This window comes from Saccopteryx bilineata, chromosome 1, assembly GCF_036850765.1.
Source record: "Saccopteryx bilineata isolate mSacBil1 chromosome 1, mSacBil1_pri_phased_curated, whole genome shotgun sequence".
NCBI lineage: Eukaryota > Metazoa > Chordata > Mammalia > Chiroptera > Emballonuridae > Saccopteryx > Saccopteryx bilineata.
This window is the reverse complement of record NC_089490.1, coordinates 155,261,781-155,279,916: the sequence shown is the minus strand read 5'-3', so window position 1 is coordinate 155,279,916 and position 18,136 is coordinate 155,261,781. Positions and strand designations below refer to the sequence as shown.

The 18,136-nt window shown below is 50.5% G+C and overlaps 1 protein-coding gene across 7 annotated transcripts in view; it reads left to right on the top strand.

Moving 5' to 3' along the window:
* CELF5 (CUGBP Elav-like family member 5) overlaps positions 1-17,733 on the top strand; it is a 45,435-nt gene extending 27,702 nt beyond the window's left edge. For 3 of the 7 annotated variants that reach the window (XM_066276566.1, XM_066276614.1, XM_066276598.1), the window contains 11 exons: positions 279-330; positions 2,099-2,227; positions 3,263-3,342; positions 5,001-5,147; positions 5,874-6,015; positions 6,099-6,245; positions 9,046-9,108; positions 9,489-9,671; positions 12,716-12,859; positions 14,911-15,078; positions 16,426-17,733. In XM_066276566.1, the coding sequence (XP_066132663.1) occupies positions 279-330; positions 2,099-2,227; positions 3,263-3,342; positions 5,001-5,147; positions 5,874-6,015; positions 6,099-6,245; positions 9,046-9,108; positions 9,489-9,671; positions 12,716-12,859; positions 14,911-15,038 (1,215 nt within the window). In that variant the 3' untranslated portion in view covers positions 15,039-15,078; positions 16,426-17,733. Of the gene's footprint in view, positions 1-278; positions 331-2,098; positions 2,228-3,262; positions 3,343-5,000; positions 5,148-5,873; positions 6,016-6,098; positions 6,246-9,045; positions 9,109-9,488; positions 9,672-12,715; positions 12,860-14,910 lie in introns of all 7 variants that reach the window. The other 4 variants (XM_066276575.1, XM_066276591.1, XM_066276583.1 and 1 more) reach the window with 4 other exon arrangements.
* The last annotated feature ends 403 nt before the right edge of the window (positions 17,734-18,136 follow it).

Genomic DNA, 18,136 nt, shown 5'->3' with positions numbered 1-18,136 from the left:
CAGTCTATTGCACTTGGGGAGGAAAAGCTTCCTGGAGGAAGGGATATTGTTATTGAGTTTAAAGGGCTAAGTAAGAGTTTTCCAGACAGTGTGAGCAAAGCCCTGTAGGCGGGACCATGTGTTGTTTGGTTTGAGTGGAATGTTAGTTGCTGTCAGGTGGTTGGCGGGATGCTGAGGCTGGGGAGGTAGGCAGGGTTGCCTGGCAGAGCTCAGGCAAAGTCCCTACCCATGCTACTCTCACTGCTGACCTTGACCTCCCCCTCCCCCTCTCTTCACAGATGGCGCGGCCAATCCAGGTGAAACCTGCTGACAGTGAAAGTCGTGGAGGTAGTTGTCATCTCTCCATGACCTCCAGGCTGGGGGTTGACAGAGGAAAGGGGAAGGGAGGGAAGAGCCCTTCACAAAAGGCTGCAGCAGTCCTGCCTGCTCACACACCTAATAAAGTAGGGACAGGGTAGCAGGGGGGCGTGTCCCCTCTTCCCAGTCATAGAGCCACAGGCCAGTTGCAGCTGCTTTTCTCTGGAGCTTGAAATACCCTACACCTCTCAGGGAGCAGTAGTGGGATCTTCAGACGCAGGGGGGATGCAGTCCCTGAAGGGCAGTGGATTGATTTCTGGTGTGTGTGTGTGTGTGTGTGTGCATGTTTGCACATCTGGACAAGTGCGTATGTGTGTGCATGTAAGCATGCATACTTGGACACATCTGTTTGCAGGCATGTGCTAGTATGTGCACATATGCATGTGTGTTCCTGCAACTTGTGTGGTGGGAGTGTGTGCACGACTGCACACCCAGCCTATGCATGGGCATGTATGTTCAAGTGTGTGTACTTGACTGTAACAGCCTGGGTATGTGGGCATGTAGGCTGGGGGCCTGGTGTCTTTGTGGGGGCAGACTGTGTGGTGGGTGTGCCCATAGTGGGTGATGCTTGGCTATCCCCAATGGGATACAAAAACTCTTGGAGATTTTTGTCCTCCCTTCCCATCTTAGGTGGATTAGGGGCTGAAAGAGAACAGCCAGCCTTGGGGATGGTGTGTGGGGCAGGGCTCTTAGGACCCTGTGTATATGTAGGAACCTGGTAAAGCCCGTATGGTCTGGGAACCTGTTTTCATACTGTTCAACTTCGTTGCCAATGTGGGTCAGAAATTAGAGGTGGGGCCTGCATGTTTTCATTTCTTTATTCTCTTTTCTCCCTCCATATCTGTTTCTCTCTTTTTATCTTTTCTCTCCTGTCTTTTTGGTTCTTTCTCTGCTGCTCTCTGTGTCTCTCTTTGCCTCTTTCTCTTTCATTCTCATCTGTCTCTCCCTGATTTTCAATCTCTCTGCTTCTGTGTTTCTCCTTCCCTCCCACCCCCATGAGTGACAGCTGCCAGAAAACTGGTCTCCATAGTAACCTAGCTTACAATCTCTGGGAGACGAAGCTGCCACGTTCCTGGTTACAGGGGAGCGGCACAATTAGCCCAGAAGGCAAGGATTTGGTGCCTTGCACAGGAGAGGCTGGCCTACACTGACTCTCAGTCTTAGCCTTGGGCAGGTCCCAGCCAGGCATTCAACCAGGGACCCACTCCAACCCCACCCGATGGGGCCTGCAGGCTCCCTAGGCACCTGGTCTTCTGCACACATGTGCCCCTCACTCATTCAACATTGATTGTCAGGCCCCTCCTGATACCTGGCAAGGTTGGGCAGGGAGCTCTGCTGGACACTATGAGGCCATCAGGACTCACCCCTCCCTGTAAAATATAGATGGTAGACAGACAGACCAACAGGGACCTATGCCAGGCAAGGCAGTTCCTAACCCTGGTACTAAGTGTGGGCTATCTAAGGCCACAGGAGGGAGAGACCATCTTTGCCTCCGAGAGAGTGGGGGCAATGGAGCAGAGGCCCTAAAGAATTGAAGAGAGGGCATTCCAGAAAAGGTATACTGCGTAAGCAAAGGCGTGGAGATTGGACCGTGCAGGAACGTGGGAGGATGGAGAGACCCAGGGCAGGGAAAGCGCCTGGCTGTGATCTCCCTTGCACGCGCAGAACAGGCTGGCCCAATGGAGAAATTCCCAGAGGCTTTCAAGCCAGGACTCGGCTGAGGTGGTGTCTCCGCCCACAGGGGACCGGAAGCTGTTTGTAGGGATGCTGAACAAGCAGCAATCGGAGGAGGATGTGCTGCAGCTGTTCCAGCCCTTCGGGGTCATAGACGAGTGCACGGTGCTCCGGGGGCCTGATGGCAGCAGCAAAGGTGACAGGCCAGGGTCTGGGCTGGCTCCGGGGGCGGGGCCCGAGGAGGGAGGGTTGAATCCCTTGATGGGGCGGCTCTGGAGGCGGGGCTTAGTTCCTTCGCGCGGAAAGGGACTGGTGGGTGGGGCTCACCAGTGGTCGGGGCCAGCTTTTTTGGCGGGTGGGCGGAGACTGGTCCTACCTACCTGCATAAGTCCATCTGGGGATGCCTGTCTCTACCTAACTCTGTATGTGGAACTGTTTACGCCTGGATTTGCCTGTGGACGGTATCTCTGCTTGATCCTACCTACTCCACCATTCCTATATGGCTGTACCCTCTAGGAATGATTATTTAATGACCTCCAAAGACTTATTTTCCTGTCTGCCCACGTGGCTGTATGTGAAGAGGGCTGATTATCACTTCTGCATCTATTAGTCTCTGACTCTTTCTGCCTGGGTGTCCAAATGACTGTTTCTGTCTGGGTCTTCATGTGTCTGGTAGTGTCTGGCAATCTGTCCACCTGATTCTGCCTGTGTGACTGACCAGCTGGGTCTGCACTTGTCTGGTGACTATCCCCATTTCTCCAACTCTGGTCACACGAGCCTATCCATCTGATTGCGTCTCTGCCTGAGTGTGCACACAGGACTGTATCTCTCTGCATCTGTGTCTCATGGTTGCCACTTTAATTCTGCACATCTGATTACAACTTTGGATCTCATGGTGTTGGTGGCTGGTGGATGTTCTCTAAACCTGTCCCCTTCACTTGATTGTGCATTTGACAAGCCGCTATCTGGCTGGCTTTCTGATTAAATGGATGGCCAATTGGCTTACTGTCCAACGATATGGCTGGCTGTATGCTTCATTTACTGCCTGATCCTTCATTGTCCAGCTCTCTGTCTGAGCAAATGGTTGGCTAGCTCTGTTGTCTGGATTTCTGACTTTCTGGCTGCTTGTGTCTGATGCTGATGGCCATCCAGGCCTTGATACCCCTCTCTGGTAGCCCCTGCCTACCCAGAAAGACCCCACTGCCTCTCACCTGTTCTTCTCTTGGAGTAGGCTGTGCCTTCGTGAAGTTCTCCTCCCACACAGAGGCTCAGGCGGCCATCCATGCCCTGCATGGCAGCCAGACCATGCCGGTGAGTAGGAGCTGCCCTGGACCATTGTGGTGGGCATGGGAAAGGGGTGAGGGGACCTTGGGTGAGGGGACCCTACCCCTAACATTCCGGCCAACCAGTATAGTCCAGAGCTCTTTTTCAGAGAGAGCATAGATGGAAAAAGAAGCAGTTTTTGATGGTGCTATGAGTGGGCGTATGCATATGTGATTGTGCATGTATGTGAATGTAGATTTGAGTGTGTAAGAATGTACTTACTGCCAGTGGGTGGCTGCATGCGTGTCTAAGAGAGCATATGGGAGTGCATACATATTTGTGTGAGTGCACGTGTGCAAGCATGTCGAGTGCACAAGTATGCTTGGGTGATGTGGAGGGAACAAGTGCATGCTTATGCCTCTGTAGGTGTGTGTGTGAGGGTGTGTGAATATGTGTGTGGATGAGTACATGTGTGTATGGCTGAGGGTATGTGACTATGTGTGCAGAGTGACTGTATATGCTTATGTGTGTATGTGTGTGATTTTGTGCATGAATATGTGAATGTATGTGTGCAAGTAAGTGTGTATGTGAGTGCTGTGCATGAGTGTGAGTTACATGGTGAGTGTATGTGTAGAGAGCATTTGTGTATGTGTGTGAGTATACAGGAAGGGTGAGACCTGAGCGTGGGTGAGATTTGCCAAAGCCAGCAGGGACACATGAGGGTGTGGGAGTGACAGGATCAAAGGTGAGTGAGAATAGGCAGCCCCAGAGGAGGAGGGTAATATGGGTTAGAGAGGCCTGGGGTTCAAGACTGAGGCACACAGATTCCCCCTATGGCTATGAGGAGCTACAGAGTGGTTTGACAGGAAAGGGAAGGGGCCAGGTTGGTTGGAAATGTCTCTTTGGGGCCAGAGTAGGGGATGAGCAGTGGCAATACTGGATCCAGGAGCTTGTGGGTCAAGTGGGTGAGGCTGGGGAGGATCACACAGGCACTGGGTCAAATCTGCATGCGGAAGATGAGCCTTGGAAAACAGCTCTCCTTTCAATTGTTCTTGAAAATGGGTGTGAAGTGCAGGGCAGTCTCAGAAGAGCAGGCATCAGTCTTAGTCCCTGGACAAGGAGGGTTTAGTTCATCACCAGGTCAAGCTTCCCCCTACTCAGAGCTGGGGCTGGCAGGCATAGTCGGGAGTAAGCTCTCCATCAAAGGGGACATGTCAACTACTATGATGTTTGGAATCTCACCTGTTCTTAGGTGCAAGGTGCCATTTGCCAAATTATCCATCTGTGCCCTGTTGTTCCTCTCTGGTGACTGGATTTTCACCTGTTCTCAGGTGTGGGTGACAATTATAGGGTCCTTCACCTGACCATCATTGTTCCTCACCAGCAGTTGGATTCTCCTCTCCTGTTTTTGAGAGTGTGACTGAGAGCCAGGGTCCCCCACTGTACCCCAGACACAGCCCCCTGTGCCAGTACTCCACCTGAGTGCAGGGTTGGCTGCATGGCCAAGTGCAAGACCCAGGACTCTGATTTTCAGGTTGTCTTGCTGTAGTGCCTGAGGTCTACAGTTGGAGGCTCATGGATAGGGCCAACAGCTGTTGCCATCTACACCCCTCACCCAAGGGCCCGAGCTAGTGTGGTTGTAGGGACCCGAGTCCTGGTTACCTCCCTCCATTTTTTCCCTTCCTTTTTTGCGGCTACCACTACAGGGTGCCTCCTCCAGCCTGGTGGTCAAGTTCGCCGACACGGACAAGGAGCGAACACTACGGCGCATGCAACAGATGGTGGGCCAGCTGGGCATCCTGACACCATCTCTCACACTGCCCTTCAGTCCCTACAGTGCCTACGCGCAGGCTGTGAGTGACCCCAGCAAACATGCTTTTGTCTCCAGTAGGGTTTCCAGGACCACTCTGAGGATCCAACTCAGTCTCTCTCTCCATCTAGTCTGTTAAGGGGTTTTGCCTCTCTCCCATCTTTTGCCCAGTCTCTCTGACTCAGGGTTCTATCCTGGTCATGGCTAAGCCCACAGATCCAGGCTGATTCTGATTCCTGAGCTCCTGGCCTGAGCCAAGATATCCAGCTTGACCCCCCTGGTTACTTGAGGACGAGGCCTCCCCCTGGGAGCTATGATCTCAGCTGAGCCCCAAGCCATAAACTGAGCCCTAAGCTTAAGCTGAACCACAACTCTGGACTGACATGACCCCATGCTTAGTCCCCAAATCTAGGCTGAGCCTTAGCCCTAAACTGAGATCAAACCGAGACTCAGCCTCTAAATCCAGGCCAACTCCAAAGTAAGTCCCAGTGCTAGCTGAGTTCAGTGTTGGCTGATCCCTGATCCCAGACCAAGACCAAACTCTTAACTGAACCTAGATCCCTGAAAGAGTCCTAATTCCTATAAGCCCTGAACCTAGACTGAGTCCTAACCACAGGCTGAGCCCCAATTCCTGACTGATCCCTGACCCTGGCCTGAGCCAAGATATCCAACCTGACCTTCTAGTTACTAGAGGACCAGTAACTAGGATCTATGATCTCAGGGTAGGTGCCACCCTGACTGTGCGTGTTGACTCACTCTCCATCCCCAGCTCATGCAGCAGCAGACAACAGTCCTATCCACCTCAGGCAGCTACCTGAGCCCTGGCTTGGCCTTCTCACCCTGCCACATCCAGCAGATCGGCGCTGTCAGCCTTAATGGGCTGCCTGCCACGCCCATCGCCCCTGCCTCTGGTGAGAGCCTGCCAGAGGCCCAGGGATGGGTGGGCAGGGCCGGGGCCTGACCAGGCTCCCCATGACATTCTTCTGCTCCACAGGACTGCACTCACCCCCACTGCTCAGCACTGCCGCCATGCCCGGCCTCGTGGCTCCCATCACCAACAGCTTTGCTGGTGTCGTGCCGTTCCCTGGTGGGCACCCTGCCCTAGAGACAGTATATGCCAATGGCCTCATGCCCTACCCAGGTAACTCATATGGCTCCTCTAGGCCTAGGAAAGTGTCAGGAGGCAGGGACAGTGTCTTTAGGACAAACATAATTTCCTATGTCTTGGTGCCACAGAACAGAGGGTCACAACAAAGGGAGTCTCAGCTGAGCTGATAAGTGCTGTGAGCACTGAGAAAAATGTTAAACATAGGAACTTTGTATCCAGACATTTCTGGGTCATGTTCAAGTTTAGTGGCCCTGGCCCTGGGTGATTCCTCTAAGTCTTTGAGTTTCAGTTTGCTCATCTGTGAAATAGGTAGGTAACATCAGTCATCTCATGAGGTTGTGTAGACAATAAAATCATAGGTAAATGCTTAACATGTCACCTAGCACCAAGAATGGCACCATCTATCTTAATTATTTATCATTACTCTTTGGGAAGATATCAGTACCCACATTCATTCATTCATTCACTCAATATTGACCATGCACTGGTTTGGGCTGGGCCCTGCCTCATGAAGCAGCATTCCTACATTTCCCTAACCTAGACCATGATTTCAAATCAAACATCTTCCAACACCATGCTGAAGTGAAGTAAGTCATCTGTTCCTACCGTTGAGGAGAATTTGTTTATTTTCATTTTGAAATGATTAGAGGCTCATAAGGAGTTGCCAAAATAATACAGAGAAGTCCTGTGTACCCCTCACCCAGCTCCCCCCAATGCTAACATCTTACATAATCATACAATATTGTCAAAACCAGAAAACTGATAATGATATGTACAATGAACTCAACTGGAGTAGGAGAGCTTATTCAGATTTTGCCAATTTTTACATCCACTTTGTGTATGTGTGTGTGTGTGTGTGTTTCTATACCATTTAACCACAGCTATATAGATTCGTGTAATCACCACAACAGTCAAACACAAGAATCAAGATACAGAACTGGCCTGACCTGTGGTGGCACAGTGGATAAAGCGTCAACCTGGAAATGCTGAGGTCGCCGGTTCAAAAAAACCCTGGGCTTGCCTGGTCAAGGCACATATGGGAGTTGATGCTTCCAGCTCCTCCCCACCTTCTCTCTCTGTCTCTCTCTCCTCTCTAAAATGAATAAATAAAATTTTAAAAAAAACAACAAAAAAACAATTCTCTAAAAAAAAAAAAAAAGATACAGAACTGTTCTACAAAGTAATTTGTTCATGCAACCCCTTTACAGTCATCTCCCCACACCATTCCATCCCCTAGCAACCTTTCTCCATTTGAGCAGAATCTTTTGGCTGAACTTTCTCAATTCATCAGCTCTGGTGACCTGGACAAACTCTCCCTTCTCTTACCTTCTACACTAGGCAGTTGGAATGTCACAGCCACATAGAGGGTTCATAGGGTATTTGATGAATGAGGTGTGGGGAGCAAAAGTGGGGAAGGGATGGGAGTGAGTGGTGGTCTGAGCAGAGGTGTAGAGTCCTGGAGAATCTAGAAAATAAAGGGAAGGAGCAAGGGGTCCAGGATGGGGAAAGAGAAATGGAGGTGATGTTTCAACCTCTTTGGAGTCCAAGAAACCCAGATTCCAGTTTAGCTTCTGCCATTCCTTGAATGGCCCTGTGCCAGTTACTTCACCTCTTTGAGCCTCAGTTTCCTCACCTGTAAAATGGGAATCGTGCCTGTAAACCGTTTACGCAGAGGTGAAACTAAGACAGATGTCTTTTGCTCTCCTTCCGCTTTTTTTTTTAATGACAGAGACAGAGAGGCAGGAAGGGAGAGACATGAGAAGTATCAATTTTTATTTATTTTTTTTATTTTTCTGAAGTTGGAAACAGGAAGGCAGACAGACTCCCGCATACGCCCAACCAGGATCCACCCAGCACGCCCACCAGGGGGCGATGCTCTGCCCATCTGGGGCATTGCTCTGTTGCAACCAGGACCATTCTAGTGCCTGAGGCAGAGGCCACAGAGCCATCCTCAGCGCCCGGGGCCAACTTTGCTCCAATGGAGCCTTGGCTGCGGGAGGGGATGAGAGAGACAGAGAGGAAAGAGAGGGGAAGGGGTGGAGAAGCAGATGGGCGCTTCTCCTGTGTGCCCTGGCTGGAAATCGAACCCGGGACTCCTGCACGCCAGGCCGATGCTCTACCACTGAGCCAACTGGCCAGGGCCCAATTCATTTTTCTTTGTGGCAGAGACAGAGAGAGAGTCAGAGAAAGGGACAGATAGAGACAGACAAGAAGGGAGAGAGATGAGAAATACCAATTCCTTGTTGCGGTTCCTTAGTTGTTCATTGATTAATTTCTCATGTGCCTTGATGGGGGGGGGGGTTACAACAGGGCGAGTGACCCCTTGCTCGAGCCAGCGACCTTGGGCTCAGGCTGGTTAGTCTTGCTCAAACCAGATGAGCTTGCGCTCAAGCTGGCGACCTCGGAGTCTCAAACCCAGGTCCTCCACATCCCAGTTCCACGCTCTACCCACTGCGCCAACTCCTGGTCAGGCCTGACGCATCAATTCCTTTCGTTGCGGCTCTTTAGTCTCCTTAGTTGTTCATTAATTGCTTTCTCATAAGTGCCTTGGCGGGGGGGGGGGGGGGGGGGGGGGGGGGGGCTGCAGCAGAGCGAGTGACCCTTCGGTCAAGCCAGCGACTTTGGACTCAAACCAGCGACCTTGGGCTCAAGCTGGTAAAATCATGCTTAAGCCGGCGACCTCCGGGTTTAGAATCTGGGTTCTCCGCGTCCCAGTCCGACGCTCTATCCACTGCGCCACCGCCTGGTCAGGCGCCTTCCGCTTCTTAAGAATTGGGGATGGATAGAAATCTTGTGATGCCCCGTCCCATTCATCCTGTCCGTCTGCCCGCAGCTCAGAGCCCGACCATGGCTGAGACCCTCCATCCTGCCTTCTCCGGAATCCAGCAGTATACAGGTAGGGAGGCAGTCGGGCCCGCCCCGCAAGTGGTCCCACCCTTTAAGAAGCCCCGCCCCCAGGACCCGTATCTTTCTTTTCTAGCCAAGCTTCCTACTTCTGGCCCAGTCCCCTCTCTTCTGCGTCTGGTCCCTCCCTTCACGTCCCGCCTGCCTCTACCAAGGTCCCACCCCATCTCTGGCTCTTCCAAGGCCTGCCTTGGCTCCTCCCTTAGCTCATGGCCTGCCCCCCAAACTCTGGCCCCACCCCCAAGTTCTGGCCCCGCCCCTCTTCCCTGATGCGTTGGCCCCACCGTTCTGCGTTCTGCCGTTTCTTCGTTGTGGCCTCGCCCCTCCTACATCCCAAGACCCAGTTTGGCCCCGCCCTCATCCTTGGCCCAGCTTCTCGAATCAGTCCCGTTTGGCTCACGCCGGGCGCCCACCGGCCTCACACCGAGCGCCCACCGGCCTCACGCCCGCTTCCGCTCCGGGTCTCCACAGCCATGTACCCCAGTGCGGCCATCGCGCCCATCGCGCACAGCGTCCCACAACCGCCGCCCCTCCTGCAGCAGCAGCAGCGAGAAGGTGAGGGGGCCGCAACCTCCCCTGGGCGCCAGCCCCGCCCCGTGACTGCCCCCTCCACCTCCAGAACCCCACACCTGGCAAGGCCTCTGGGAACCGCGCGGCTAAGAACGTCAAGCCCTGACGCAGCCCCGGGGTGTTTGGTGGCCTAGTGAATTTCCCTGACTGAGCCTCAGTTACCTCTTCCGGAAAGTGGGAGACATGCTAGCCCCACCCCGTATTAATAGAGGGGCCCTCTCCAAAACTGAACGATTCTCCAAATTTTTGGAGAAGAAACTTGTTTTGAGGTTGGGGATGGGGTGAGGGGGTATTTCGAGTAAACTGAGGCCTCCCCAGTAGAATCGAGGAATGTAAGAGTTAGATTCTGGAGTTGAACAACTGAAATTCAGACCCACCCAGTTCTGACTTGTGACAAAAAGAAGACACGTCACTGCCCTGTGCCTCAGTTTCTCATCTGTAACACAGGCGGCTATCTCTGCCTAGAGGCGTTACTGGGCAGTGAAAAGTGGCCGTTCCTGACACATAATGAGTGCTCATCACCGGGGAGCCCCTTCTGTCTTTAATCCAGCTAGTGGAGGCGGGGACGGTGGGCATGACTAGGGAAGCTCTGAGCCTGGCCCACAAACATGTCAAAGAAAAAAAAAGAAAGATAGAAGCCTAATAAAAATGGTAGCAGTTTTATCAATGTTAGGTGGCTAGGAAATAGGTGGATGCTACAATAAATATGACACTTTATCTTGGAAAAGAGCTAAGATGTGTATGTTGGAGTGACATCGGCAGAGTTGCTGCATGTGAGTTACAGTAAAATAATGGAAGCAGGTTTGTTCAAAATCAGCCAGAAAGTTGTAACCCTGGATGGGGACAGATGTGGCTCATAACACACTTGGGGAACTGAGGAAGTTGCTAGGTGTTTGAGCCTTGTGTGTGAGCAGTTTTGTTTTCTTATGAGGCTTGGTTCAGCTGAGTACAGGTTTTCTGTATTCACCCAGTGTTTCCTGGATACAAGATAGCCCATAAGCAAACATAGAATTTGTTTCATGCTCAAAATTGTTCTGTAACATATCAATCACATTAGAACACACTTGCGTTTTATTTTGTAATAAAGATTTTATTTATTGATTTTAGAAAGAGGAGAGAGAGAAAGAGAAAGAAAGGGGGTGGGTAGAAGTGGGAAGCATCAACTTCTAGTAGTTGCTTCTCATATGTGCCTTGACCCAGCAAGCCCAGTGTTTTGAACCAGCGACCTCAGCACTCCAGGTTGATGCTTCGTCCACTGCGCCAACACAAGTCAGGACACACTTGCATTTTAAAAATAAGCATTATAACAACTGTAGTCCTAATCAGAAAGGTAAGGGGCAGGTGTAATTGTGTGATCTTGAATTTTGTAAATTCTGAGGTGGAGAATATTCATTGCAAGGGTGGGAGCAATTCCTGATGGTTTGACCATTACCTTTGTTTTGGGGAACATGAGTGATGGTTTGGGAACTGTTCATGGCTTCAGATAAACAGGTTTTTATTATTTTGTTATTTATTTTATCTTGTATTGAATTTATTAGAGTAACATTGGTTAATAAAATTATATAGGTTTTAGATGAGCAATTCTATGATACATCATCTGTATATTGTATTTTGTGTTTACCAGTTAATCAGGTTTTTAAATGGTATTATTTACAGTTTGTACATAAGCTATGCACCGGGGATTATATCAGGAAGGGATATTTTCAGAGTTAGTCATGCTATTATGGAAAATATGTCTGAATATTTGGAGTTTGGAACCAGAGAATTACTTGTCTTGTTTTATTATGCAATCATCATTTTTAAGATGAGAGGAGAGGAGATAGTGAAGCATATTCTTGCATGCAACCTGACCAGAATCCACCCAGCAACCCCATCTGGGGCTGATGTTTGAGTACTGAGCTATTTTTTAGCACCTGAGGCTGATGTGCTCCAACAGAGCTATCTCAGTGCCTGGGGCCACACTCAAACCAATCAAGCCACTGGCTGCATGAGGGAAAGAGGAAGAGAAGGGGGAGAGAAAGGGGGAGAAGCAGATAGTCGCTTCTCCTGTGTTCCCCGACTATAATTGAACCCTGACGTCCATACCCCAGACCAATGTTCTATTCAACTGAGCCACTGGCCAGGGCCTCTTCAAACCTTTAAAAAAAAAAAAAAAAAAAAAAAAAAAAAAAAAAAAAAAACCAGCCCTGGCCGGTTGGCTCAGCGGTAGAGCGTCGGCCTAGCGTGCGGAGGACCCGGGTTCGATTCCCGGCCAGGGCACACAGGAGAAGCGCCCATTTGCTTCTCCACCCCTCCGCCGCGCTTTCCTCTCTGTCTCTCTCTTCCCCTCCCGCAGCCAAGGCTCCATTGGAGCAAGGATGGCCCGGGCGCTGAGGATGTCTCTGTGGCCTCTGCCTCAGGCGCTAGAGTGGCTCTGGTCGCAACATGGCGACGCCCAGGATGGGCAGAGCATCGCCCCCTGGTGGGCAGAGTGTCGCCCCATGGTGGGCGTGCCGGGTGGATCCCGGTCGGGCGCATGCGGGAGTCTGTCTGACTGTCTCTCCCTGTTTCCAGCTTCAGAAAAAATGAAAAAAAAAAAACACCAAACATTTTATATTAGAATCAATTTTAGACTTAAAGAATAATCACAAAGATAGATTAAGTTTCCATATACCTCATACCTAGTTAACCTGACTTTTATAAATAATCTGGAGTTTGAAGTTTAGGAATTTTCTGGGAGTTTGGAGTTCCCAAGATTTATCTTGGTTTGAGGGGAGGGGTAAAGATCATGTTAATTTTGTAAATTATCTGGGGCCTGAGTATCATTAGAGTTTGGAGTATCTACCTATGGGATTATGTAGAGCAGGGGTCAGAGCGCCTTGCTTCCTTTCCCCTCCACTCCACACCCCTTCTTTCTGGATATCATAGGGCACCCCTCTCCTAATAGCTGGAGGTGCCAGATATGGGTCTGGACCCATCTCTCCCACAGGAGGGGGGCGGTCCGCCTCCTCTCCTTGGGGGCTTTATGTCTTTCTCTCCCCTACCTGCAGGTCCCGAAGGCTGTAACCTGTTTATCTACCACCTCCCCCAGGAGTTTGGAGACACGGAGCTGACGCAGATGTTCCTGCCCTTCGGCAATATCATCTCCTCCAAGGTGTTTATGGATCGGGCCACCAACCAGAGCAAATGTTTTGGTAAGTACATGTGAAGGGTGCCCCTTCCTGCTGGTCATGGGTGGAAGGGGTTGGTCAGACATAAGATAGGCCTGGTCCAAAAGAATCACATTAAAAAAAAAGAGAGGATCCTATTCATAATCAGAGTGAGCACTTATTAAGCACCAAGTGAAGTGTACCAGACACTTGCCACACATTCTTTCTAAGACTCATCATTCATTCATTCATTCCACAAATAGATATACTGTGTCTCTGCTGTGTGCTAGGTTCTGTACTTGGTACTGAGCATATAGCAGTGAAGGAAGCCAACAAACCCCTGTGCTCAGAAAGCTCTCAGTCCACCTGTGCCGTCTGACAGAACTTTCTCTGATGATGCAATGTTTCTACAGTCCCAAGTGACTACCAAGCACTTGAAATGTGGTCAGTGTGACCAAAAGACTTTTAAATTTTATTTATTTTAATTAATTTAAATTTAGATAACCATTGTAGCCAGTTGCTACTGAATTGAAAAGTACAGATTTAGGGAGAGGAGATGGAAATAAAGAAACATAAGTTATAGGCCAGGGAATTATAAATGGTATGAAGAAAAATAAACCTGACTGATGATAAGCCAGCATAGGGAAATCTGCAGGAAAAGTAATCTAAGAAGAGGGAATAGCATGTGCAAAGGCCCTGAGGCTGGACCATACATTGTTGGAAAAACAGCGAGGAAGCCCATGTGAATGGAACAGAGTGAGTGTTGGGGAGAGAGGGAGGAGGAAAGGGCACATGACAAATAGGGAGAGATCCTACAGGGCCTTGTGAACCTTGGGAGGACTTCTTTGTCCCAAGAAACAGAGGCAATTGGTGTTCAGGGTGGCACTGACACTTGTTGAAAGTCACACAGCAGCAAAGAGATAGAACCTAGATTGGAACCAGTCTTACTAGAGAATCTAGACTGTTAACCCCACTTTATTCTCTTTGAAAGTATAACTCTTGACTGTTTATTAAGTCCCTTCTGTATGTACTCACTATCATTTTGCTGAGGGAGGAAATAAAGGAACGGAATGGTCAAGTGACACATTTGAAGTCACACAGCAAGTAAGGGACTCCCACCAGTGCCCAGGCCCACTCTTCTGTATCCTGCTTCCAAGAGGAAGGGGAAATTTCTGGAGGAAAACAACAATCACTTTCAACAATCAGGGGGTCATATTGATTCTCTGAGTCAGTTTGCTCATCTATATAAGGGGAGTAATTAGAGAGGAGATAAATATGGTATCAACCCCCCAGCTTTAAATTCCGCCATGGCTCTTCATGGATGGAGCCCATTAATATCCTTCAACCCTGATCCTCAATCCTCTGCTTGACCCCCGACTTGGCCTCTCACACACAGAGCTTAGGTGAACCCAATTCCAAATGCTTGCACATGTGGTCCCCTCCCCCTGGAAGGCCCCTGCCCCTGTAGCCTCCAACAGTCCCCTGCGAAGCCTGTGAGGACTGAGAGGTAAGTGGTAGGGCCAGGTGGCCTTGAGGTGGCAGGAGGAGGGAGTTTGGGCTGGTGACAGTTTAAGGAGGAGGAGGCTTAAATGTTTCTGATGGTCTCAGGGGAGACTAGGAGTAGAGAGATTGACAGAGATAAAGAGAGAGAGGGAGAGAGAGAAGAAAGATAGAAGGAGGGAGAGATGGAAAAAGGCAGAGAAGAGATGAAGACATGTCACACAAAGATAGTCAGGTGGATAGAGCTCTCAGAGGAGGCAAAGGTTGCCAGAAGAGGCAGGCATCATGGTGGGAGAGAGAAAGTGGCCCTCCTGCGACCTCCAGAGGTCCTACCTGTCCGCAACTCTAGATAGGAAGTCTCAGCAGAGCAGAACCCAGGTAAGGAGTGAGTGCCCTGTCCCCAGAGATATGCAAGTCTAGGGGTGTCAGAACCAGGCTAGGGTTGCTGTGTGTTCTCTGGAAAGCTTTGCCATGCCACATCTATGGGCTGCTGCCCTTGTGAGTGCACATCCTGCCCCTAGGGCCCTGTGAGCCAGGAAGCCAAGTGGAAGATGCCCACATTGCCCACCATCACGGGCCCACCCTGGTCTCTGCAGGCTTCGTGAGCTTTGACAACCCGGCCAGCGCGCAGACCGCCATCCAGGCCATGAATGGCTTTCAGATCGGCATGAAGAGGCTGAAAGTGCAGCTGAAGCGGCCCAAAGACCCGGGACACCCCTACTGACCACGCCCACAGCCACCCAGAGGCTGTGGGCTTGGCCCAGGTGAGCCGCCAGGCGGCCCCACCACCCCAACCCTGCCCTGCCTAGTGTTGTCTGTGCCTCTCCCGATTCTCCAACCCTCTCCAGGCCAGATCAGGGGGAGGGAGGGCAGGGTAAGGTTGCTGCAGGAGGCTACAGGACCCCCAGGTTGGATTGGTAGGGACAGGGTTGGATGAAGACACCCCCAATTCCTGTCATGGATGGGAGGGCAGGATTGGGGTGGGAAGGTGGGAGAAACCAGTGCCCACCCATGGTGGTTAGGGAATCCTTTCAGAAGGCTTTTAAGGATGAGCAGAAATTTGCCCAAGGGGCCAGGTTCTGTCTGGGGTGGGGAATGTTCTGGGACGGCTTCTGTCCTGTCCTGTTATTCTTCCAGCTGGGCCCCTCTAACAGCTCCCTTATTTGGTATAATTCATACCTAATGAATTGATGGGAAAGTGGGATTTTGCCTTGCCCACCAGCATGCCGGAAAAAATGTCCCACTCCCCAAACAAATCCCCAAGAGTGTATTTTGCCATCAGAGCGAACCACTTTATCAACTAACCACCTTCTTCAGGGAATGAATAGTAAGCTTTAGGGGCCAATAAGGAAACTAACTGCTGACCTCAAGCTTCCATGGGCCTCATCTGTGAAACATGCTCATAAAAGTCATCTTCCTCAGAGGCAGTGGGGGACTCACACAGGTGATGCAGTGTTTTCCCATTGAGTTCAGGACCCACCACCTATAAGGTTCTCAATAATTTCTTTTGATTTTTTCATCTTTAATCACTATTGCAGTTGTCATCAGAGAACCTCGCCTGGGGTCTGGTGCAAAGTAGGTGCTCAGTTAGGGGATGGTGGTACCTTTCAGACCCTGTCAGGTCAGCACCCACAGATTTGACGGTGTGTGGTCAGAGTGCTGAATCTTGGAGTGCACATTTGAAAACCTGCCACGTTTGGAAACCAGCTCACACGCCTGAATAGCACATCCTTCCTGAGCATCTACTATATGCTGGGCACTGTTTCCAGGGCTAGGGGACATAGCTGTGAATGCACACAAACTGGTGGGTGTGTGGGGAGAGGAACTACCTTCCTGGAGCTTCAGTGGCAGGCAGCCGGTGAGAGGAGACACAAATAAACAGGAATGTTTGTCCCAACTGCCAGATAAAGACACAGGCTTGGTGACCCTAAATTTGTTCCAAGCCGGGTTTATCAGCTTCCAGACCCCAAAATGGACTCTTTCTAAAAATATTAGAGGCCTTGCAGTCCCAGACCCCAGCCTGGCCAGGGCAAGGGAGCAGATAGGAGGTGAAGTTGTCTGCCTGTGTGCCCTGGCTCAGAGCTCCCTAACGCCCCTCCCTTCTCCGCCAGGTGAGGGGCCTTCCACCCCAGGAGGGTTTCCCCGCTTCCAACTGATCCAGGACTTTTCCGTAAATTACACCTGAGTTTGGACACCAGCCCTCCCTCTCCTCTCCTGTCTCCCCTTAGCCTCCTTCCTAAAATGTGAATTGCTACTGAAGGGGACGGAGTGGGAGTTCCTGAGTTGGGGGCTGAGGAGTTCACTGCTTCCTCCTGGGAGATTTCCTCACTCCCCCCCCCACAACTTGGTGGCTTCCCCAAATGAAATCACAACTTTTCCTATATATATATATGCATATATATATAGAGAGCTATAGACAGTATATATATATATTTTTGAGTATAGATCATGGGACCAAACTTTTCTGACTTCCTTCCATCCAAGAGAAGGTGACCCTAGGCTGGTCACTCAGCAGGGACATAAGAAGGGCTGAGGCTGGCCGGGCAGCCCAGTGTCTCCCCACCTCCCGGCTGTCATGTCATACCAGAATGCCGGAGGAAGCACTGGGAGTCATCAGCCAACCGATATACCTCCAGGACTTTGGGCCGCTGACACCGATGATTCTCTTGGGCCTATGGGCTTAGCCGGCTTGAGTGTTCCTGGTCCTAGCTGCAGCTTCCGGGACCCCTTAACCCCCTTCCTTGTCCCAGGACCCTACCTTCCCCAGTGCAAAAGAGACTCCCCGGCCTCCTCCCTCAGCGCTTCCCCCTCCCCCATCATAGCCTTACTCATGTGACCAATAGCCCTTAGCTTTCCGTTGGGGGTAGATGGGGTCTGTGGGAGCCCCCACTCCTCTTGCCCCCTCCCAAGGGCAGGCAGCCAGTCCTCCCTGCCTTCAGATCACCAGCCTGGAATTCACGATCTCATAACCAAGATTGCCACGCTCGTTGGACAAGCCCAACTTGCACTGGCCAAGCACCCCTTTGCCGAAGATACCTCTTCAAAGAAATTTTTTTTTTAAATTTTGATCTTTCTGAGCAGGTACAAAGAAGAATAGAAAAGAAAAGGGGGGGGGGATCAAACAACAATGGATTTTTGTTTCCTAGCTGGGGCTGGGAGGGAGATCATGTGGGGTGCCTCTGTATACCTACCCAAACCGTGAAAACCCACCTTGAAGCACAGAATCAAGTTTGTTTGGTCGTCCAGTGGGGCCTATTGCCAAACAAGGTGCCAGAGAACTTAAGAAGCTTAAGAAAAATAATTTTTGGAAAAAAAAAACAGCATTCCCATTTGTTTCTACCAAAATGTGTTGACTGACCCAGGAAAAAAAAAACAAAACACATAGTAAAAAACAAAACAAAAAGGAAAAGAAAAAAAAATCTGACCAACTTGTTTCGATATTCCAGAGTTTGATAATTGTTTCAAGACATTCTCTAGTGTGCCTGTGTCCTGTGTGTCTGCGTGTGCAAGCGTGTGCTCAGGGGCCGAGAGGAGGCCTCGTCTGTGTCTCTGGCACCCACCAAGCTCCCGCCAGGCCTGGCGTGCAGTGGTGTGTGCCCTTCTGGTCCATGTTTACTGGCTGTAAATACCATTTTTATACCCCACACTGAAGATCTACATGATTTGTACAATGTACTTTATTTCTGCTACTAGTAATTTCATGAAGTTTCAACTTGCAAACCGACTTTTGAAAACAGATTTACACACACACACACACGAAAGACAAGAAAAGGACTTAGAAGAAACTCTGGGTTGATGAATTTCGTGGCTGGAGAGGTCTTT